General features: G+C 41.9%; 1 protein-coding gene across 1 annotated transcript; it reads right to left on the bottom strand.

The window, feature by feature from the left end:
• Positions 1 to 21,224: 21,224 nt before the first annotated feature.
• LOC147886844 (serine carboxypeptidase-like 44) lies at positions 21,225 to 24,341 on the bottom strand. The gene is made up of 10 exons (XM_087394561.1): positions 24,104 to 24,341; positions 23,574 to 23,684; positions 23,295 to 23,387; positions 23,119 to 23,211; positions 22,916 to 23,004; positions 22,374 to 22,643; positions 21,977 to 22,131; positions 21,786 to 21,881; positions 21,557 to 21,674; positions 21,225 to 21,416 (listed from the first exon to the last, which is right to left on the bottom strand). The coding sequence occupies exons 1-10, from the start codon at positions 24,339 to 24,341 to the stop codon at positions 21,225 to 21,227; spliced, it is 1,455 nt and encodes a 484-aa protein (XP_087250687.1).
• Between the last annotated feature and the right edge of the window lie 217 nt (positions 24,342 to 24,558).

Here is a 24,558-nt window from a genome sequence, read left to right as displayed (position 1 = left end):
TGGTCGTTGCATCCTTGGCCATATCACAATCAAAGTTAAATATTGAATAATCCTCTGTTGATCTCATCCTCGTTTTTAACATACTCTTAGGACCATTCAATGAATTCAATATTCTATGAGAGTATTGAGAACCTTGAAACTCTTCCACTCCTGAGAGAACATCACTCATTGGGACATCTTGCATGGCTTTCACAAATCCACAAGCTTGATTGACACCAGGTTTGTTAATATGCATGAACTCATCCACACTTGACAAGACATCGCTATTGAAACCTTTGCCCTTCTCACTGTGCAAGAATTCATCCAACCCAGATAAGGCTTCGCTTCTAAAATCATTTTGTTCCTCGGAACCAATGAACTCATCCACTCTAGATAAGATGTCACTTCTATAATTGAGTACATTGAAATCATCCACATTTGAAGTGATAGAGCCTGGCACATGGGCACACTTTTTAGGTCCTTTGATATTGTAGTATACCTTGTCTTTATCATTGAAAACCACGTGCCTCTTTCTCATGTTTAAAAATTGCACGCTCCATCTCATATTCTTGCCTACCTCATAGTAGGGATCACATAAGGATGTTATGTTATCAACCATAACATCATCAGTGACTTTTAGAATCCTCATCTGTGCAAATGACCATTGCTCCACTTGTTCAAATCACAATACTTCACCTTCTGCTACAATCTTATTTGCAAATGATCTCATTTGTAAAATGTCCCCTATAGTAAAATCCAAGGTGGTGCACTTTGTATTCTTGATAATGTCTGTTGCATAAGTCTCATCTTTGTCCCATGCTATAAATGATTTGTTGGATGTATTGTGGGGCATAACATCTCCAAGTGTTTCCATATCTCCACATTTATACTTTAGCTCAACATGTGCGCTAAGAATCTTTGATACAGTAACTGCCACCTTATCTTCGCCAAGTCTTCGAAAGTGGCAAACTGAATTGGGATCACTATCATGGATTGTAGCAAATGCAACTACTTCTCTTTTGCTACATAAAATCACATCCATCCCTGGAACAAAATCTATAGCCATCTCCTTTGTGAGAGTCCTTCGCAAGCAAGCTGCAGTAGCAACAATTACATAAATATTAGTCTCTTTTTAATAATCTACTCATTTATTATAATTTTTATTTAGTACTTAATTTATTGGTGGGAGAAGTTATCCGATCAAGTACTCATCAGATGGACACGCCAAGTTATCCTTTGCATGGTCGATCGAGCATTAAATACTATTTTTGCTCTAGTGTCATGCACATCCGTAAAAAAACACGCTGCTAGGTATGTTATCCGATCAAGCACTTATGGGATGGGAGTGCCACTTTGCATGTAAGTCAATTCCACCTAGTTGAAGGTGTGTGCAAAGTATTGTGCCCATCGGATATGCTTTGCATTGTTGATCAAGCATAAAACACCGTTTTTGGCTTAGTGTCATGCACAACCATGAAAAAACACGGTCCTAAGTGTGTTAATCAAACAAGTACTTATCAGATGGGAGCTCCACTTTTCACGCAAGTCCGTTTCAACTAGGTTGAGATGCATGAAAAGTATTGTCACCATTGGATATGCTCTGCATGGTCGATTACGCATTATACAACGTTTTTCCCGCAGTGATATGCACATCTGCAAAAAAACACGCCCTTAGGTATGTTATCTGACCAAGTACTTATCGGATGGGTGTGCCTCTTTGAGAAGATTTCAATACCACCTAGGTTAAGGCGTAGGAAAAGTATTGTTCCCATCAGATATGCTTTGCATGGTCGATTGAGCATTAAATACCATTTTTGCCTTAGTGTCATGCACATCCGTAAAAAAACACGCTGCTAGGTGTGTTATCCAATCAAGTACTTATGCGATGGGAATGCCACTTTGCATGTAAGTCAATTCCACCTAGTTGAAGGTGTGTGCAAAGTATTGTGCCCATCGAATATGCTTTGCATTGTGGATCAAGCATAAAACACCGTTTTTGCGTTAGTGTCATGCACAACTATATAAAAACACAGCCCTAGGTGTGTTATTCAAACAAGTACTTATCGGATGGCGGCTCCACTTTGCAAACAAGACCGTTTCAACTACATTGAGGTGCATGCAAAGTATTATCACCATCGGATATGCTTTGCATGGTCGATCATGCATTATACACCGTTTTTTCCTAGTGATATGCACATCTGTAAAAAAACATGCCCTTAAGTGTGTTATCTAACCAAGTACTTATTGGATGGGTGTGCCTCTTTGAGAACATTTTAATACCACCTAGGTTGAGGCATACGAAAAGTGTTGTGCCCATCGGATATCCTTTGCATGGTCGATCGAGCATTAAATACTATTTTTGCACTAGTGTCATGCACATCCATAAAAATACACGCTGCTAGGTATGTTATCCGATCAAGCACTTATGGGATGGGCGTACCACTTTTCATGTAAGTCAATTCCACCTAGTTGAAGGTGTGTGCAAAGTATTGTGCCCATCGGATATGCTCTGCATTGTCGATCAAGAATAAAACACCGTTTTTGCCTTAGTGTCATGCACAACCATGAAAAAACACGGTCCTAGGTGTGTTAATCAAACAAGTACTTATCGAATGGGGGCTCCACTTTGTATGCAAGTCCTTTTCAACTAGATTGAGATGCGTGCAAAGTATTTTCACCATCAGATATGCTTTTCATGGCCGATCACACATTATACACCGTTTTTCCCCTAGTCATATGCACATCTGCAAAAAAACATGTTGCTAGGTATGTTATCTGAACAAGCACTTATGGGATGGGTGTGCCACTTTGCATGTAAGTTAATTCCACCTAGTTGAAGGTGTGTGCAAAGTATTGTGCCCATCGGATATGCTTTGCATCGGCGATCAAGCATAAAACACCGTTTTTTGCTTAGTGTCATGCACAACCATGAAAAAACACGGTCCTAAGTGTGTTAATCAAACAAGTACTTATCGAATGGGGGCTCCAGTTTGCACACAAGCCCGTTTCAACTAGGTTGAGATGCATGCAAAGTATTTTCACTATTGGATATGCTCTGCATGGTCGATTACGCATTATACAATGTTTTTCCCGTAGTGATATGCACATCCGCAAAAAAACACGCTCTTAGGTATGTTATCTGAACAAGTACTTATCGGATGGGTGTGCCTCTTTGAGAACATTTAAATACCACCTAGGTTAAGGCATAGGAAAAGTATTGTGCCCATTGGATATGCTTTGCATGGTCGATCGAGCATTAAATACCATTTTTGCCTTAGTGTCATGCACATCTGTAAAAAAAAATGCTACTAGGTGTGTTATCCGATCAAGTACTTATGCGATGGGAATGCCACTTTGCATGTAAGTCAATTCCACCTAGTTGAAGGTGTGTGCAAGGTATTATGCCCATTGAATATGCTTTGCATTGTCAATCAAGCATAAAACACCATTTCTGCCTTAATGTCATGCACAACCATATAAAAACACGGCCGTAGGTGTGTTATTCAAACAAGTACTTATCGGATGGGGGCTCCACTGTACACGCAAGTGCATTTCAACTATGTTGAGGTGTGTGCAAAGTATTCATCGGATATGCTTTGCATGGTTGATCACGCATTATACACCATTTTTTCTATAGTGATATGCACATCCGCAAAAAAACACGCCCTTAGGTGTGTTATCTGACCAAGTACTTATCGGAAGTGTATTATCATACCAAGTACTTATTGAATGGGCATTCCACTTTGCATGGAATACCATACCACCAGTTTTGGGCATGTGCAAAGTAATGTGCCCATCAGATATGCTTTACATGGTAGATTGAGTATTAAATACCATTTTTGGCCTTGGTGTCATATACAACCGTCAAAAAACACGATCCTAGGTGTATTTTTCAAACAAGTACTTATCGGATGGGGATGCCACTTTGCACATAAGTCAATACTGCCTAGGTTGAGGAACGTGCAAAGTCTTGTGTCCATTGGATATGCTTTGCATAGTCGATTGCACATTATACACCATTTTGTTCCTAGTGTTATGCACAATCGTCATAAAATACGTTTGGAGGTGTGTTATCCGAACAAGTACTTATGGGATGGGTGCACCACTTTGTATGCAAGTCAATACGACCTAGGTTGAGGCGTGTACAAAGTTTTGTGCCCATCGGAGAAATGTAGATGCGATAATATTAGAAAATTCTCGGTATGTGTATATGTGTGTGTGTGTGTGTCAAACAATTTTGATACAACAAAGTAAACACCTAGTGCACAAATTATGCACTTCATACCTTGAGTAAATAAACTTGTTGATGAGGATAAATACGCTCTTGAATAAAAGCACAGTTGTTGTATGACCACAATAGGATTGCTTTGACCCCTGTGATTTTGCCCACATGTAAGTTTGCAAATAGTATAAAAAATCATATAATAATATATTAATAGTTTGCAAATGTGTATAGCAAGTGAGTAATGGGAAGTGGAAGTGGGAGTGAGGAGGGAGGAGTGGAATGGGAGAGGGAAGTAATAGGGGTGTATGATAATAAGTATAAAAAATAGTATAATAATATATTAATAGTTTTCAAATGGCAAGTGAGTAATAAGAAGTGGAAGTGAGAGTGGGGAGGGAAGAATGGAATGGGAGAGGGGAAGGTAATAGGCGAGTAGGATAATAAGGGAGTGAAATGAGTGAGGGGAGTTAATAGGGGATGAAAAAGAGGAGGGTGAGATGGGGAAATATGGGATTTTGGGAAATGGGAGGAGTATGGGACGTGGTGGAAATGTGGGATGGGAGTGGTGGCAATGGGGGAGGAAGAAGAAATGGATGGGGGCAGGGCTAATCGAAGATTGGGATGAGGGATGGGGGTCCAATGGGAGAGGGGGAGTAATGGGAGCCAATGGGAGAGGGGAGAAATGAAAAGCCAATAGGAGAGAGGGGAGGAATGGAAAGCCAATAGGAGAGGAGGAGGAAAACCTAATTTTTCTTATATATAGTCTTCCTTCTTCATTCATTCTCCCCTCATTTCATTCATTGAAGCAAGAAAGCAAGGATGATCAAGAAAGCAAGGAAGGAAGAGCAAGAAAGCAAGAAAGAGCAAACTTACAAACTTTTTCCAAGTACTTGCAAATTTTTTTGATTAATTCTTTATCTAGATTTTTTTAAAAAAATTTGAAGAGAGAGGAACTAGAGAGAGAGGAACGAGAGAGAGAGAGGTTCCTGGCGGCTGCCAGGAGGGGAGGAGAAGGAGGGGATGGAGGGGGGGAGGGGAGGGGAGGGGCGGGGGGCGGGGTCGAGTGAGGGAGAGGGGGGGGAGGGGAGCCGGGTAGGGAGGGGGGGGGTTTTGGCGGTCGCGGCCGCCACGACCCCAGGGGGAGGGGAGGGAGGGGCGGGGGCGGGGGCAGGGTCAAGGGAGGGAGGGAGGGGGGGAGGGGAGGGAAGGGGTGGGGGGGATGGAAGGGGGGGGGGTTCTGGCAGCCGCGATCTCCAGGACCCTCCCAGGGGGGGAGGGGAGGGAAGGGTGGGGGTTGAGGGGTTTTGGCGGCCGCGGAGGGCTTCCATGGCTCAGTGCAAACGTAAGTATTCTATTAATCTGTTGTTACTTCTATATTATGTACCGTATGTAATAGACACACTAAGTTTTTTTAATATGTCATGATGAGCAGGTCGATTGAGAAGTTGGTATCTGCTATTAGAGAAACAGGATAGTACAAAGACTCGGTAGACTTCCAAAAGCGTTTAGTAGTAGAGCAGGAAGATGGGCATAGTTGTGGGTGGAGAGTTGCCTACAATTGCATGTTGATTTTCAAAGAAATTTTCTCACTTAAGCCATAGATCTCATCGGAAGACTCTTTGGAGCTCAAATATTCAGAGGAGGATATACAATTGTTTAGGGCTGAAATCATTCGAGACCTACTTGCTGCCATTAGAATACAACGTGCAACTGAAGCAATATCAGAGCTTGCATTTAAGGAAGAGGAGACTGAGTCTATTGTGAAAGCACTGCACACTACAGAAGAAGTAGAGACTCAGTGTACACCTACAGCACCACAGCCTCCACTGGAAGCATCAGAAGAGTTGCCACAGCCTCCGCTTGCATTTAAGGAAGAGGATACTAAGTCTACTCTGAAAGCACTACATACTACAGAAGAAGTAGAGACTGAGTGTACATCTAGAGCACCACAGCCTCCATTGGAAGCATCAGAAAAGTTGCCATAGTCTCCACTAGAAGCATCAGAAGAGTTGTGATGCATGTATGATGTTGTGTTTGTAGTTTTTGTTGATTATACACCAATTTGTGACTTATTACTTAAGTGGCATTTACTGATGATATTTATATAATTATTTCATGCACACAATTTTATGATATGAATGTGTGATGATGTGATTATTTGAAAATAAATCCTTGTGTGATGAGAATTTTGATATGAATATGTGATGATGTAATATATTTCACTTGCAAGTATCAATTCCCAATGCTCCACTCACTTAAAGTATAGCATTCCCAATGCTCTGCAAAATTTTATTCAGTTGGACAGTCTCCACTCACTTAAAGTAGAGCATTCCCAATGCTTCTCTCACTTTATTCCAACCCTTATCCTTATCATAGCGAACACATCGTGCCTTAGTGCACTTGTATTCTTCCATTAGTCCTTTCACACTACTACACACGGATCCTATTGCGACGTTTACGTACCGCCGTTTAGCGCCCGCTTAGCGCTAATCGTCAGTATAAAAAGCGGGTTTCGTAAATCGTCACTATATAGCGACTGTTGCTGAAAGTCACTATATAGCGACACTGAGACAAAATATTATAGCGACGTTTTTACAGAGAGGTTTTTTTTTTAAAATAGGCCTTAAAAGTTAGTTTTTTCCAATGACAAATTTTTTTAAATTTTCATACATGTTTGAGCTCATAGAGAATAAAAAAATGAGATCATGTACATCGAGCCTTTGAAGCTCATATATTCATGTCCAAGTTTGAGATGAGAAAAATCAAATAAGAGCATTTACATCAACTGTTTCATCTTGAGCCAAGTCTAAGGTGCCAAGCAAGTCTATCTCCAACTCTATACCAAGTTGATCTCCTATATCATCATCATACTCTAGCATCGTACATTCACCTAAAGGTATTTGATCATCTTCTTCAGTAAAGCTTAAGTGTGGTGATTGATCTTGATGATTGTTGTCTTCTTCGTCAATATCGTGATCTCCATCCTCCTCCCGTGCGATGTCATTATGCGCATCTTCCTCTTGGCTCATATGGTGATCTACATCTTCTTCGCTAGATTCATCAATTGGATCCGGCATTGGTAGTGGCATCTCCATATCCACATCTCGATCTTTAAAAATTTGCTTACTTTGTGGTGCAACTTGGATCACGTACCACCATCTTGGATCAGAACGATCCGGATGAAAAACCACCTATATTGAAGATGGGTGCCAAATGTCGTCAATTATATATATATCAATGGACTTTAAAAACGAAAGCTTTGACTAATTAAATCATTAGTATGCACCTGCTCACAGTGCTCGGGAAGAACAAAAGTATCACTTTCATCGATCCAATGTTTGGTGGAGTCTATTGCAAAGAGACCGCTACTATCTTTTCTCACTGTCGCATGGGGACCGTTGTAAGTAGTTCTAAACCATTTTACATCAAGAATGAAAATAGTAAATCGTCTGAAATCAATTTCATAGATGTCGCGTATGGTTCCACAATAATCCAACTGTGAGGAGAGAAGATTGGTATCCGAAGCACTTGCTCAGCTATCTTGTGTGAAGTTAGCCATGACTCCACAATCATACGTGACTCTCTTTGAATCGATGCGTTCCACGCGACCATAATGCACTGTACTTTTTGTACTGTAAAAGAGCATCATTAAAACAATGAAGATGCACCTATTTTATAGCATATATTGCCACAAATAATTACTTAATTACGTCAAGATTTAAGAAACTTACATGCACCATACATCCAAATGATAACTCTCGTCGCGCTCGTTTATTGTCTCTCCATCACGTTCGGCTTTACGTAGAGCCAGTTGTAGCCAATCAAGTGACATGTGAGTAGGGAGAAGAGCCAGATCTCGTGGATATGGTTGTGATCACCTGTACATTACTCTGAATCTCGTCCTTGCATTTATTCTTTCTACTTTGGCCACTTCATATCTCTCAATCCACTTCTGCATCTCAGGGCTATTGAGGATACAAAACTTATTGAATTTCTCCATTTGCACTTCGCTCATCTTTCTTTCAATCCCTTTTCCTTGGGGAACCTTGCCAACGATGCGATCATCATCCTTGTTGTGCCAAGCTTGCGGCATATCAAGATCCGTGGATGCAAGAAACTCTGTGATATATACTAATGACTCTTGCACAAGCCATCCCTCTGCCATGCTTGCTTCTGGTCTTGCTCTTTGTCTTACAAACCCCTTTAAAGTTTTCATAAACTGCTCGAGAAAAAACATCCATCGACTATGAACGGTACCTGCTATAGCCACCTCATCAACTATGTGCACAAGCAAGTGGACTTGAGTTGTCATAATGCTCGAGGGAAAGTGCTTCTCAAGCAAGCATACGACTTCGATGGATTCCACCCTAGCCTTCTCGATGCTCGATATAGAGATCTCTCTTTGAGATATCCACCTATTTCACATGTCCATGAAGAAAATACATAATGTGATTTGATAGTAAGCATACCTCACAATACCACAGATCTTGAATATAGCATTTCTAACATCTTCTTGTAAGCACCCTTTTATTGTAATTGGGAGGATGAACTATCAAAGCAACAATGAAGTCATGTCAACAATATAACATAATAATAATTACGCTAACGCATCACTATTATCGGTACACTAATTCTACTTAGAATACCTGTAAGACCTTGTGCCAATCATGGGACTTGAGGCCACTAAGCTTATTGTCCTTTGAAAATGCTCCTTTCAAGCAACGCATGTACCCTGTCGGTGTTTGAAAAGAGGCAATGTCTGCCTTGACCGCTGCCTCCTCCCTCGTAGAGAGGATCCACGTTGCTTTCGGGAGGACAACTTTTCTCGAAGCATGCACTTGGGGCCACAAACGAGACATCCTATTCATAGCACGCAAGTCTTCTCGCACTCCTCTCGAGTCCTTGGAACCAACCAAGTGTGCCCAAATAGTAGCCCCCACATTCTTGAAGATATGCATGGGATCCAAGAGATGATTGATTTGTAACTGACCCCAATAAGGAAGCTCGTGAAAGATCGATAGCCTCTTCATACCAGGAGGAGGTTCCTCTCCATTTGCCCTCCAAGCTTGAATCCAATCACTTGCCTTCAAATATGATGGTGGTGGATCAAGCTGACCTCCATGTGCGAGATGGTCGAGCGGAAGGTATCGAGCATGACCTTCATAAACATTTTTCCTCATATGTTTGGAGTAGCGTGCAAGCGATTTCAGAGCCGGTCCACAAACAGGACAAGCATGGTACCCACTTGTAACAAGTCCTGCACGCGTGCATGAATGTGTTAGTACAAGACATGCGTGCAAAAGAGAGTAAAAAAAGCATAATCCCTCATTGTACATGTAAAGACACAACCACGTACCTGCGCACTCTCCATATCCTGGGTAGTCATGCATGGTCCACATCAAGATACCCCTAACCAAAATATCATTGGTATGTCTAGGAGCTCTGGAAATATCAAAGACCTGCACTCCTCTCCATAATATCTGTAACTCCTCTATCAAAGGTGCCATGTACACATCCATGTTTTTTGCCTTGTACTTTCCTGGCACAAGTAGTGCAAGCATGAGGTGTCCCTTTTTTATTGTTAGCCATGGTGGGATATTGTAATTCACCACGACTATGGGCCATGTCGACCAAGATGTCGAGCGTAACCCGAAAGGATTCACGCCGTCCATGGCTAGTCCAAGATGTAAGTTGCGTGGCTCCCTCGCAAAGTTCGGCCACTGATTATTTATGTGCTTCCAAGCTGTACAATCTGCGGGAATCCTCAATGTGGCATCTTTTTCGCTTCATCTCTTGATGCGGGCATGGTATTTGGTGCAGGCAACATCTTCTGGAGCAACCTATGACAAAGACAGTATCCAAATGATGATTCTCAAAACAAACAATATACAAATAATGAGTCAAATTAATGCAAGGGCTAACCTCATTAAGGCCGAGACACTTGTATCCGACCACACATACTGTACTTGTAGATTCAAGATTGAGAGGCAAGCATGTAGTTTAGACATCCTAGCACCCTCGTACAATTGCGTTGATTGCAACTCTCACATTTTGACCTCAGACTCTGACATCACGTGTACGTGGGATGTAGTGCCCCTAAAAATGGAATCCATCATGTCGACCATACCCTCATCGTCATCCGAGAGACTATAGTCTTGCTGAAAGTGAGAAGGTATATGTGTACCCTCGTCACCCTCCTCATCCTGTTTTAAGATTTCGTGTAAATATAAGATCTTCTATTTCCTGGTATACAATAAGATTGCGAACTTAAATAGCTTTGACTTACCGATGATCCATCAACATGTGCAACACCCAACGGGGGGTACTGGTTCCGGTTCCTCCCCATACATCCGCAAGTGGCGCATGATAATACGACATTAATGTCGTACTTCTCGCTTGCAATGAGTGCAATGATAGTATAACCTTTCCGTAAGCCACTTCGTGCTCCCGGGCGTTGGCGCATCATCGGACGAGCTTCCACTCGTCCCTTCCATCTACACTTATAAAATCACAACATAAGCATGAGGAGGACATATTGACAATTATAAAAAAGCATGTTTGAGCTTCTCTTGATGCCACATCAAAAAAATGACAGTAAGCATCGCTATATAGCGACACTTTCCTCTGTTCCGTCACTATATATCGACGTTTTTAATTAAAAACGTTGCTATATAGCGACGGATTAGCATCGCTATATAGCGACGCTGTGGGTTAAAACCTGAAACGCTAAACGCGCGGTGTTTTGTTCATACCATTTCCTAATCTCTTAAGTAAGCAACCCAGAATCTCCTCCCACCTATTTTCGATGACCTCCCACCTATTTCAAGCAACCTCCCACTCTATTTTCCACTCCTCACCCTTCTCCTACCTCTTGTACTCCCTCTCTATCCTTTTCCCTCTTTGGTTTCTTGAAAGAAAGTTCTTCAAGAGGTGAGTTTGTTTCAACAATGTAGGTTGTTTGTTTGTTAGCTTTAGTTTTGTGAGTGTTTCTTCTTGTATTGCTAAACCTGTAAACTAGTTTTCATGCTTGTTTTGAAAGGATTGAAACAAAAAACGAGATTTCAAGAAAGAAAGAAAACTCACCTCTTTTTTTTGTATTTCTCTTCCTTCTCTTTCTCCTTGTCTCCTCAATCTCCTCATTTCCTTGTCTCCTCAATCTCCTCCCTTCAAGAAGTTTCTTTTGTAATCTCCTCCTTCCACTAACATCTTATTTGAAAAAATGGGTTGTTTTCTCTCTTTTGTAGGGCCAGTCCACTACACCGAGCGGGACATACTATTTCAGGTAAGTGCTTCCTCTTTTTTCCATTTATTATTTTTGTTATTTGCATTGGCCTGCAGCTACAGTCCACTACACCGAGCGGGACATACTATTTCAGGTAAGTGCTTCCTCTTTTTTCCATTTATTATTTTTGTTATTTGCATTGGCCTGCAGCTAGCGCCTTAAGCGCTAGCTGCAGTGATGGGAGTAGGAACCCTCTCTTCCCCTCCCACTCTTTCCTTCTTCCCCCTTCTCTTATTCTCTTTTTTCCCCCTTCTCTTTTTTCCCTCTTCTCTTATTCTCTCTTTCCCCCTTCTCTATTTCCCCCTCATCTCTTTTCCCTTCTCTCTTTCCTTTCCCTCTTATTCTCTATTTCCTTTCCCTCTTATTCTCTTATGCTTATGCTTCTCTCATTCTCCCTTCTCTCTTTCCCCCTTCTCTATTTTCCCCTTCTCTCATTTGCATAAGCTCATGCTCATGCATGAGCATAAGCATGAGCTTATGCTTATGCTAATACTTAAGCATAAGCATAATATTCTCTTATGCTTATGCTTCTCTCATTCCCCCTTCTCTATTTCCCACTTCTCTCATTCGCATAAGCTCATGCTCATGCATGAGCATAAGCATGAGCTTATGCTTATGCTAATGCTTAAGCATAAGCATAAGCATAAGCATAATATTCTCTTATGCTTATGCTTCTCTCATTCCCCCTTCTCTCTTTCCCCCTTCTCTATTTCCTCCTTCTCTCATTCGCATAAGCTCATGCTCATGCATGAGCATAAGCATGAGCTTATGCTTATGCTAATGCTTATGCTTAAGCATTAGCATAAGCATAGGCTCATGCTTATGCTCATGCATGAGCATGAGCTTATGCTTAAGTTCGCCCCTTCTTTATTTCTCTATTTCAACATAAGCTTATGCATAAACATGAGCTTATGCGGAAATCTCATTCTCTATCTCCACATAAGCTCATCTCTATTTCCGCATGAGCTCATGCGGGAATAGAGAATGAGAAGCTTATGCGGAAACTCATTCTCTATTTCCGCATAAGCTCCTTCTCTATTTCCGCGCATGAGCTCAGAGAATGAGAGAAGCTTATGCGGAAACTCATTCTCTATTTCCGCATAAGCTCCTTCTCTATTTTCGCATGAGCATAAGCATGAGCTTATGCTCATGCATGAGCATGAGCTTATGCTTAAGTTTCCGCATTTATGCATGAGCTTATGCTTAAGTTTCCGCATTTATGCATGAGCTTATGCGGAAATAGAGAATGAGAGAAGCTTATGCGGAAACTCATTCTCTATTTCCGCATAAGCTCCTTCTCTATTTCCCACTCTATCTCCCCCTTCTCTCATTTCCCCCTCATCTCTTTCCCCCTTCTCTCATTCACATAAGCTTTCCCCCTTCTTTATTTCTCTATTTCCGCACAAGCTTTCTCTTATGCATGAGCTTATGCGGAGATAGAGAATGAGAGAAGCTTCTCTCATTCTCTATTTCCGCATAAGCTGAGCTTATGCGAAAATAGAGAATGAGAGAAGCATAAGCATGAGCTCATGCTTATGCATAAGCTTATGCGGAAATAGAGAATGAGAGAAGCTTATGCGGAAACTCATTCTCTATTTCCGCATAAGCTCCTTCTCTATTTCCGCATGAGCATAAGCATGAGCTTATGCTTATGCAAGCATAAGCATAAGCTCATGCTTATGCTCATGCATGAGCATGAGCTTATGCTTAAGTTATTTCCGCATGAGCATAAGCATGAGCTTATGCTTATGCATAAGATAAGCATAAGCTCATGCTTATGCTCATGCTTGAGCATGAGCTTATGCTTAAGTTTCCGCATAAGCTTATGCATGAGCTTATGTGGAAATAGAGAATGAGAGAAGCTTATGCGGAAACTCATTCTCTATTTTTGCATAAGCTCCTTCTCTACTTCCGCATGAGCATAAGCATGAGCTTATGCTTATGCTTATGCTTATCATATGCATAAGCTCATGCATGAGCATGAGCTTATGCTTAAGTTGCCGCATAAGCTCATGCTTCTGCATGAGCTTATGCGGAAATAGAGAATGAGAGAAGCTTATGCGAAAACTCATTCTCTATTTCCGCATAAGCTCCTTCTCTATTTCCGCATGAGCATAAGCATGAGCTTATGCTTATGCTTATGCATAAGCATAAGCTCATGCTTATGCTCATGCATGAGCATGAGCTTATGCTTAAGTTTCCGCATAAGCTTATGCTTATGCATGAGCTTATGCGGAAATAGAGAATGAGAGAAGCTTATGCGGATCTCATTCTCTATTTCTACATAAGCTCATTCTCTATTTCCCACTCTATTTCCCTCTTCTCTCATTTCCCCCTCATCTCTTTCCCCCTTCTCTCATTCGCATAAACTTTCCCCCTTCTTTATTTCTCTATTTCCCACTCTATTTCCCTCTTCTCTCATTTCCCCCTCGTCTCTTTCCCTCTTCTCTCATTCGCATAAGCTTTCCCCCTTCTTTATTTCTCTATTTCCGCACAAGCTTTCTCTTATGCATGAGCTTATGTGGAAATAGAGAATGAGAGAAGCTTCTCTCATTCTCTATTTCCGCATAAGCTCATTCTCTATTTCCGCATAAGCTTATGCTTATGCATGAGCTTATGCGGAAATAGAGAATGAGAGAAGCATAAGCATGAGCTCATGCTTATGCATGAGCTTATGTGGAAATAGAGAATGAGAGAAGCTTATGCGGAAACTCATTCTCTATTTCCGCATAAGCTCCTTCTCTATTTCCGCATGAGCATGAGCTTATGCTTAAGTTTCCGCATAAACTCATGCTTATGCATGAGCTTATGCGGAAATAGAGAATGAGAGAAGCTTATGCGGAAACTCATTCTATTTCCGCATGAGCTTATGTGGAAACTCATTCTCTATTTCCGCATAAGCTCCTTCTCTATTTCTGCATGAGCATGAGCTTATGCTTAAGTTTCCGCATAAGCTCATGCTTATGCGGAAATAGAGAATGAGAGAAGCTTATGCGGAAACTCATTCTATTTCCGCATAAGCTCCTTCTCTATTTCCGCATGAGCATAAGCATGAGCTTATGCTCATGCATGAGCATGAGCTTATGCTTAAGTTTCCGCATAAGCTTATGCTTATGCATGAGCTTATGCGGAAATAGAGAATGAGAGGAGCTTATGCTTCTCTCATTCTCTATTTTCACATAAGCTCATTCTCTATTTCCCACTCTATTTCCCCCTTCTCTCATTTCCCCCTTCTCTCCTTCTCTATTTCCGCATAAGCTCATGCTTATGCTTATGCGGAAATAGAGAAGGAGAGTGAGAATGAGAGAAGCTTATGCTTCTCTCCTTCTCTATTTCCGCATAAGCTCATTCTCTATTTCCGCATAAGCTTATGCTTATGCTTCTCTCATTCCCCCTCATCTCTTTCCCCCTTCTCTCATTCGCATAAGCTTTCCCCCTTCTTTATTTCTCTATTTCCGCACAAGCTTTCTCTTATGCATTATGCGGAAATAGAGAACGAGAGAAGCTTCTCTCGTTCTCTATTTCCGCATAAGCTCGTGCATAAGCATTATGTGGAAATAGAGAACGAGAGAAGCTTATGCACGAGCTTATGCGGAAATAGAGAACGAGAGAAGCTTCTCTGCTTATGCACGAGCTTATGCGAAAATAGAGAACGAGAGAAGCTTCTAAAGTTCTCTATTTCCGCATAAGCTTATGCTTATGCTTCTCTCATTCCCCCTCATCTCTTTCCCCTTCTCTATTTCCCCCTTCTCTCATTCTCTATTTCCACATAAGCATAAGCATGAGCTTATTCTCTCTAACTCTTATTCTCTATTTCCCTTTTCTTCCTCTTCTCTTTCCTTTCCCTCTTCTTTCCTTTCCATCTTCTTTCCCTCTTTCCTTTCCCTCTTCTTTCCTTTCCCTCTTCTTTCTTCTTGCCTATGCCTATGCCTATGCCTATGCTTATGTTTGTTTTTTTGTTTTCTATTTTCGTGTTTGTGTCTATGTTAGACATGGGATCACGTCGCTCATCCGACGAGTACGGACAGCCTCGTAGGAGGAGAGCTCATGATCTATATGCTCCAGAGGACTTTGATTCCTCTCAGGCGACTACCCCGAGGACCGACTCCTCTCGGACCTAGCACTACGACTACCCCTGGTCCGACTCCTCTTCCACGTAGCACTGCGACTACCCCTCGGGGAACTCCTTTGCTAGCTACGCATGGCTTTGTCGGGAGTCCCGACGAGTTTGTAGCGTAGATGAGTGATGAGGAAGCAGCGAGATTCTTCTCTCTGCTCTCTCAGAGGACCTCAGCAATTCCTTCCCCTACACCGACGGGTGGACGTACTGCCCAGCCATCCCCTCGCACCCCTTCGACCGCGGGATCATCACCTGCGCATGCCTCTCACAAGGGAAGGAAGAGTAGGACGGGCGGCTCATGTTGTCCTGACTTGGGAGATGTAGACGAGTTAGCACACTCACGCTCCTTTAGGTCTCCACTTGGTCCGGAGACATAGTATCAGTTAGGTCCCTTTCCCTCTCCTAGTCCCACTGCTACTCCTCGCTTCGGAAGCGCTCGTGCAGCTTCCACTCCTTCAGACTCTGCTACCGTCAGTCCCCCTTACTCATCAGGGGATCTCTTCTATCAAATCACATCTGCCGGAGAGATAATAGAAGATAAAAAGGGCAAAGCAGTGATGGCCACCATGAGGAGGTTGATGAGTCATCACTTCAAGAGCGGCATAAATACCGATTGGCGGTATCAAGATGCCCAAAAGAAGCAGGCGGTGATCGATGAGTTAAAACAAAAATACCCTAATCCACCAAATGTGGAGTTTAATGACAATTATATGCGAGAGCGCATGGGTTTGGTCCTGAAGCATTGTAGATCAACCTTGCGTACTTCCATCACAAAGGGGTTGGCTAAACCCAGCTAGGCAGACAAAGCTGATTGGAAGTACTTCAAGAAGCAACAAAGGGACCATCCCGAAATGTTCGAGGGTCAGAGGAGGGCTGCGAAGAGACGGCTGGACATCGTAGGTACTTCGCACTTTGGTGCAGGCGGACGGTATGCGTTCGAGGCAATCGTGGTAAGTCTACTTCTTCTCATTTAATGTATTGTTCTATTTGTTTTACTTACATATTACATGCACTTTAGCTAACTCTAACTCTCGTAAATTGGATCCACAGCAAGCTACGATGGGCCGTCTTCCTACAGATGCAGAGACGCGATGCGCATTTCGGATAGGAACAAAGCTGTGGTTCATTGAGCAAGAGGCAATGGGAGCGACGGTCGATTGGGCTGAGGTGGCTGCTCGCACGGTATAATTTTACTCATACTTGTAATCTCACTTTTTAATTTGAGTTCCAATCTAATTTTCGATTTATATGGTTCACTCTTAGGGTCAAAGCTCAAGCGTCCCATCATCGGAGGCGAGCGATCAACAGGGCCAAGGATCAGACACAGGTGGCGACGACGAGGGAGAAGACACAGGTGTCGAGGACCAAGGAACAGGCCAAGAAGACGAAGATGATTCGGATTCGGATTCGAATGAGTAGTAGTGGTAGTAGCATTTTATATATCCGCTCGTTTGAGCAATTTTGTATCGCCCTTTCGAAAGGGTAATTTTGTTACAAACACTGTTGTAATTGTCCGACATGTATATGCATTTGTTACTCATCATTTCACAAGAACAATTTTGTATCACCCTGCAAGCAAGGGAAATTTTGTTATAAAAAACTTTTTGTAATTACAAAAAAAAAAAAAGGATTAGTGGGGCTAAACAGGGCCAAAAGGAAGCCCTGTTTAGCCCCACTAACCCTTTTTTTTTACTTCTGTTAATCGTCGCTATATAGCGACATTTACCAGTGTCGCTATATAGTGACGATTAACAGTGTCGCTATATAGCGATGTTTGCATTGTCGCTATATAGCGACGTTTGCCAGTGTTGCTATATAGCGACGCTTTATAGCAACGGTCCTTTTCCGATGCTTTTAGCGACACTTATAGCGACGTTTGCGCCCCTGAAAAAAAAAAAATTTTAATATAAAAAGCGTCGGTATTTTTGTCGGAAAATGGCCTATGCCTTGTAGTGTCACAAACGCTCTCTTATTTCTTACATCCTAGTCCTTCTGATTAACTTGTATTCGTCTTTCACTTTACATCTTCCCTCACTTTCTATCCCTTCAAGACACTCTCTTATTTCTTACATCCTAGTTCTTCTAATTAACTTGTATTCGTCTTTCACTTTACGTCTTTCCTCACTTTCTATCGCTCTCTCTCTCTCTCTCACTTGTAATAGATTTCACTCGCAAGTATCAATTCCCAATGCTCCACTTACTTAAAGTACATCATTCCCAATGCTCTGCAAAATTTATTCAGTTGGACAATCTCCACTCACTTAAAGGAGAGCATTACCAATGCTTCTCTCACTTTATTCCAACCCTTATCCTTATCATAGTGAACACATCGTGCCTTAGTGCACTTGTATTCTTCCATCCTAGTCCTTCCACAAACACTCTCTTATTTCTTACATCCTAGTCCTTCTCAGTAACTTGTATTCTTCTATCCTAGTCCTTCCACAAACACTCTGTTCTTTCATCCATCCTAGTAACTTGTATTCTTCTATCCTAGTTCTTCCATAAATACTCTCTTCTTTCATCCATCCTAGTGCTCTCATTAACTTGTATTCTTCCATCCTAGTCCTTCCACAAACACTCTCTTCTTTCTTCCATCGTAGTCCATCTCCCTTTCTTTATCATCTCCCCACCCATGGATGTCCTTGGCATTGTCGAAGACATGGAGTTCGGAATTAACAATCTCAAAGAATGGATTGCTGACCAAGGAGCACAGAGAGAGGCCAGAATTCGACAAGGTTCTCCTTTGACACACATGGAGAGAGAGGAATTTGATGCACAAAGGCACGCAGAGAGGGAGGAGACTCTCAAGATAGCAAAGAGTGAAAGACTTTTAAGACGTATGATAAAAGCACGACAAGATCTCTTAGACTTCTTAAGTAACCTTTGTTATCACAACTCTCGTCATGGGCGATTTGATGCGGATGCTGAGAGAACAATAAGAGCCTCACAGAGAGAGGCCAGAATTCGACAAGGTTCTCCTTTGACACACATGGAGAGAGAGGAATTTGATGCACAAAGGCACGTAGAGAGGGAGGAGACTCTCAAGATAGCAAAGAGTGAAAGACTTTTAAGACGTATGATAAAAGCACGACAAGATCTCTTAGACTTCTTAAGTAACCTTTGTTATCACAACTCTCGTCATGGGCGATTTGATGCGGATGCTGAGAGAACAATAAGAGCCTCACAGAGAAATTATAAAGAAACAATTTGTGACTGCTTAAATTTCTTCTTTGCATGTAATTATGTTGAGGATACAGCTGTGGAGGCAGTGAAAGATTGGGTTATTGAGAAGATAAGAGAGACCAATGATGAGATCTTCTAGACTTTGGGTGATTAAGAAGATAAGAGAGACCAAGATGAGATCTTCTAGAAGAGCTAATGTATTAAGGTGTTTTTGGACACCATATGGCTTTGAGTTATATGATCTACTTCATGTACAAATGTGATGTGCTCTTTTTGAAATGTACTCTAGTTTTAATAACATGTCACGCGATTTTTTCTAATTTGATTTTTTAAAATCTTACTTTTTGTCTCTTTTAACAATGTGATGTCCTCTATTTTTAATGTACTCTAGTTTTAATAACATCTCACGTCATTTTTCTAATTTGATTTTTTAAAATCTTCCTTTTTGACTCAATGTTTTGTTTTATAAGAGCCTCTTTTTTTTAAATGTTTTATCCAAAATTATCTCACAAAATGAATTTGGACAGTGCACGAGTCAAAATTAATGAAATAGGTGTTCTTGTGCAATGTTCTATCAATGAATGCCTTATGAACTAAACGTTTTGGAGTTGTAATATTTTATTTGGAATTGTAATCATCGGCTATAGACATGTGTGGAATCGTGCTAATCAAAATGTGGTTGGCTGTAAGAATTGAATTGCACATTGTAGAAATGGGATTCATGCAACCACACAGCATACACAGCATTCTGTTTAACCACATAGAATTTGAGATGCTTTTAAAAAAAAAATCCTGCAAAGAATCTATTAGCACGTTGTTATGTTTTTTTTTAATTTCTATAGAGCGTCTAATAGCATGTCTATAGGCGCGTTTGTCTATTATATAGATGTGCCTATAAATACGGGTCTGTAGATGCGCCCCTAACTTTTTTTTAAAATTAAGAAAACACATCTGAGTGTGTGTTTATGGATGCATTGTGTTGTTGTGAGATGCAGCATGTGACTACTGCTTTGCATTTTCCAATAGAGGTAGGGGGACCCTGCAATGAAACAATGCCTTCTAGCCGTGTCATATGAAGAAGGAATACAAAGCCATTAATGAATTTACTCTTGAGACAAAAATATGGTAGATGGGATTATCAAATGAGCACAGGGAGGTCACTCACAAATATGTAAGCATAGCACATAAGTTCAACAGAAGGGATTTTCAAAATCCAAATTTTCCACACCTTTTACACACAAAAGGGTACCATTTAAAGGGGTTATTCACACATTGAATAGACAAAGGGTGTGTTTTATTCATGAAAAATTCACACAATAGGGAGTTTTAAATTAGGCCTTGAATGCGCATGATATAGGGGATTTACATATAATGAACCCCTCGAGCAAATGAGGCACTTCTATATGGGAGAATCAATTCTACTCTCATTCTCTTAGATTTTTGTATGTGTAACTTGTGGACAGTATTAGGTACTCATGGTTATTGGAGCCATATCATCAAACATATGTCTACATTCACTCCCTTCCACAAAGATCAAATTGCCTTCATGTTTAGAGAGTTTATTATTTATAGGTTGGCAATAAGCTTAAAATAAGCTTAAGCTTTCAAACTATTCTACATCTTGTTGATCTAATTCCTGCTACTATTATTATGAAAAAAGTTGGGGAGTAGTGTCCTTGATTGCACGAATAAAATGACTTGCATTGCTTTTCAAACTTGTTTCGCCTCCAAGTTAGAGATGAGTGAAGAGTTGGCATATGTAATAGAAAAGCCTTGTCCCTTATTCAAAAGGTTGGGTAAGTTCTCTTTGCAAGTTTATTATTAATCTTCTTTTTTTAAATGTAAATTGTGTGCATTTACTTTAAAATGTATCTTTGCTTGGTCATGTACATTTTGTTGTATGGTTCTCTCATTCACTAGCTGATCTATGTCTGCATTTGAGTTATCATAACTTGTGGCATCAACTCAGATCCACTTTAGGGTAAAAGATAAGAGGGGAATTTAGTTATGGAAGTATTGTGCATTGGGCAAATCTTTTAGGAACACAACTGTGGAAGTATTTGTGTAACATATGCCCATTACATAACTTCTTTAGTACATGGATTTGTGTAACATATGCCCATTACATAACTTCTTTAGTACATGGATTTGTTTAACATGTGCCTATTAGATAGCTTCTCTAATATCATTCTCTTTCAAAGATGATTACTCTTTGTTGGTGCTGTTATATTTGGTAATTAGCAACATGATACTTGAAACTTGGAAACTTGATTATATATGAGATTTGATTATGCTGACATTGATAAATGAATCTTAAGGGCACTGCTCTATGCGCCTTGTTAGAAGCGAGTTTGACACGATTCAAAATGGGGAGACACAAAGAAGAGAGCTTTGATGTATGCAAAGATGCATGTTATTTGGTTGATCATTATTGCTCATATTTTTTGATGGTCCAGCTCTTGCCTTCGTAACTGCAGTGATGGCGAGTCCAGTGGTAAAGGCTCGCCTGTTAGCAGGCTCTTGAACAACGTAAAGCCGCGAGCTGGTTCATTGTAGGACACCATGTGTCCTCCTCCTCGCACCGTCGCATAGCTCAGAGGCCCATATACTTGTGTCCATCCACCCACCTGCAGGCCACAGATTTTCGGCAAGAAGGAATCGATTCAGCATCAAGAAGGATGAATCAGAAGGGGAAGCGAATGATGTAGCTTGAAAAATCACACGAGAGGGAAATGGTTTTGCGACTCTCTCACTCCTTTCTTATTACCTGTCCACCTTCGAACCAAGCACTATAAGGCACAGTCGTGCTCAGGTTCATGATTTCCGCGAGTCGATGAATCTGTCGCCTCGTCCCACTCAACGGAAATAATGAGTTTTGGTCTCCACTGCGCAAATCGGTGACCCAGGTGGTTTAAAAAATTTCCAGCTCGCCCAAGTCCCTGGTGCTTGTCTGTCAAGACTACTTAAATCATGCAACCAAAAAAAGTGTTTCTCACCTGTATGCGAGGATGGAAACTCCCGCCTCGAGAATGTGAGCTAGAATAGGCAACATGGAGTCATCGACCCTCGATGAGTCATAGACAAGCGATATTCTGCCAGAGGTTCAAAATGGTTCATAAGATCGATGATTGAAGAAGCCCAAAAAAGAGAGCGGAGAGAGAGAAATAGAGACTAGAGAAGTCTATACCCTTGGCTGCAGTAGTACCAGCGGTAGGGCAAGATAGTTGTATTTGCGTGAAAAGCATGCTGAACTGACGGCAGATTCATGTAAGCCACCAGCTCGTCGTCCATACAAACGTCAAGTGATCCATCGGGTATAGATGATACTTTGTTAATGGGAATCTGCGATCAGAATGTCGAGGAATTAGTTCGAAGAAAGGATCCTGCAAAGCATGGCGGGCATATTTGAGCAGAAAATAATTCGGAGAGACAACAAAAACATGGCGGGAAGAGATAAACTAGAGGCCTAATGCCGACGCCACGGATCAATGGTAAGGCGGTCTTAAGATAGACATCCGCCGGTGGAAGCAAGTGACGGTAATACACACCGGCTAGTTAATTAAAAGAGAAAAGGTTTTATGTACCTTGAGGAATCGTTTCAGTCGCCGGACTTGTTCGTTGGCAGGGGATAGGCAGACGTCGATGAGGATGTCGTTGGTATCGATGAAATCGGTCAACTCTCGAGACCTCTCGGCTGATGCTGCAATGCAGGCGTCTGTGCGAACCGAGGAGATGGAAAAGTTGCAGTTGTTCATCACCGCTGCATAGGTCTTATCGGAGATCATGCCGTGGCTCCATTGGAAGAAGGCGCCCTCGGGGACGTCGATTAGTCCGTTGAGGAGCGGATTGCCAATCTGTTAAGACAGTGTCTGATTAGTGATTGACGGAGAGATCCACAGAATGTACAATCAACGATCGACCGAGAAATCGAAAGAAATCAACAGTCTACAGTCAAAATAATTCCAATCGATGAGCGACACAAATCAGAAATCCAAAAGAATAGATAGGATCTCTTCTCGCAAGCATAGATAGAATCAAAAAGCAACACAAGAAATCGACCCCAGAAATCTTCTCGCTGTCTGCCTTATTAAATTTTCGAGGAAGGGGAAAAATTCGGGCGACATACCGCTATGCCCTTTAAATTGAACACAGTCTCGTCGGCTTGCTCACTAATGTAATCCACCAACACAGCTGCGAGCTCAAAAGCGAAATGGCCTACACGAAGAAGGAAAACAAAAGGGGGTTTGATCCACATGCGTAAGAAAACATGGATGATCCATCTATTTGCAAGCAGACGAAGAAAATGAAGTAATGAGAAGGATGATACACCTCCATAGCTCTCGCCTGTGATGAACAATTCGCGCCCCTTGTACTCTGGGAAAGCTTCGAACCAATTCAGCAGAAATTGGAAGTTTTGCGCAACTGCATCCATACACTGATCGATTCTCGGTGAGACATTCACAGAAACTTCAAATCCTGCAAAGATTGCGAGTTGTCGTCCCCACCGGTGGATGTGTCGTTGGCGATGTAGTCGGAGCTCGTGTTGGAGTAAGACCAGCCGACTCCCGCCGGAAAGTCCCAGTGTAGCATGTTGGATACTGTTGAGGCAAGCACCAGATAGACACAGAAACGAATTTTGATTGAATTTCTGTTCGTGAGCGTAGACTAGCAAGCTGTCGGCCAATCACGAGCTATGCATTAAGACAACAGATTTAGTTCTACGCCGTTTCATTCCAAACGGTCAAAGCATTTATGCTGCGGAGCGGAGTCTTGTTGGATAGAACCTCTGTTCCATGAGAAGTCGTTAGCTATCAGCTCTCCGCTCTCTTTGCTCACGAGGAACGGTCCAATATTTTCCCTGAACCCCCCATAGCCGACGGAACTGCACCCAGGTCCTGCCCATACACACTCCAGATTATAACGAACAAACAACACACAGAAATCGTTTTTTGCTCGATCCAGTGGCTGTCGTCTATTGCGGGCTCTAGCTTAAATTAGGGCCGATCACGTGAAGACGCTACGCAAAATTAAAGATTTCCGGCGTAAAATCAGAGAACATTGAGACAACACCTAATCGACAAAGTCTTGGGAAATCTTTCTTCGAAAGAAAATTTTCTTCCTACAGATACATCACGTTATCATGGTACTGCAAACGTTAATTTTCGGCTCTAAAACTATTCCCCGACAGCGGGAGCCAAGCCAGCAACGGCAGCGACGAGGTCCTAGATTGGGTTAATGCTTGCAAATCCTAGATTGGGTTAATGCTTGCAAAAACAACGTGATTTCCAGGATGGATTTGAAGGAGAGGCGGGACCTCCATTGAGCCAGAGGGTGAGGGGCTTGGAGGAGGGATCCGTCTGAGCTTCGACGAAGTAGTAGAAGAAGGTGAGGCCGGAGGAGGGGTCGACGGGGAGGTAGCCGGAGTATTGGAGGAAGGAAGCGGGGGGCTGGCCGGGGAGCGACGAGATGATATGAGAAGAAGGCGCAGCCATGGCTATGGCGACGACGTTCAACAGTACAAGAAGCACGAGAAGAAGCATCAGCAGCTCCATAGCCATTAATCTGCACTTCCATCTTTAACCAAAACACTGAGCATTTTAAAGCAACACCAAAATTGTCTTATGCATGCTTTACGTGCACGAGCTTCCATCGTGCTCACTACTTGCTCCGAGATGAGATCTCAAGCGTTGGATCACGTCTCCTTAACTCATAAAATCTATAAGCTGGGTCATGTGTCAAAAGCTCACATGATACCAACTAGTAGCATGA

Source organism: Dipteris shenzhenensis, chromosome 23, assembly GCF_047967505.1.
Source record: "Dipteris shenzhenensis isolate YYH24624 ecotype China chromosome 23, Dip_SZ_1.0, whole genome shotgun sequence".
Lineage (NCBI taxonomy): Eukaryota > Viridiplantae > Streptophyta > Polypodiopsida > Gleicheniales > Dipteridaceae > Dipteris > Dipteris shenzhenensis.
This window is presented reverse-complemented; position numbering and strand designations above follow the sequence as displayed.

Excerpts from the sequence above, each read along its gene's own strand:
- LOC147886844 (XM_087394561.1), bottom strand. The coding sequence starts at position 24,341 with ATGGAGCTGCTGATGCTTCTTCTCGTGCTTCTTGTACTGTTGAACGTC. Across the intron at positions 23,388-23,573 it reads CGACTTCTCATGGAACAGAG|TATCCAACATGCTACACTGG; the intron begins GTTCTATCCAAC and ends TTGCCTCAACAG. Across the intron at positions 23,212-23,294 it reads CGCCAACGACACATCCACCG|TTGCGCAAAACTTCCAATTT; the intron begins GTGGGGACGACA and ends GTATGGATGCAG.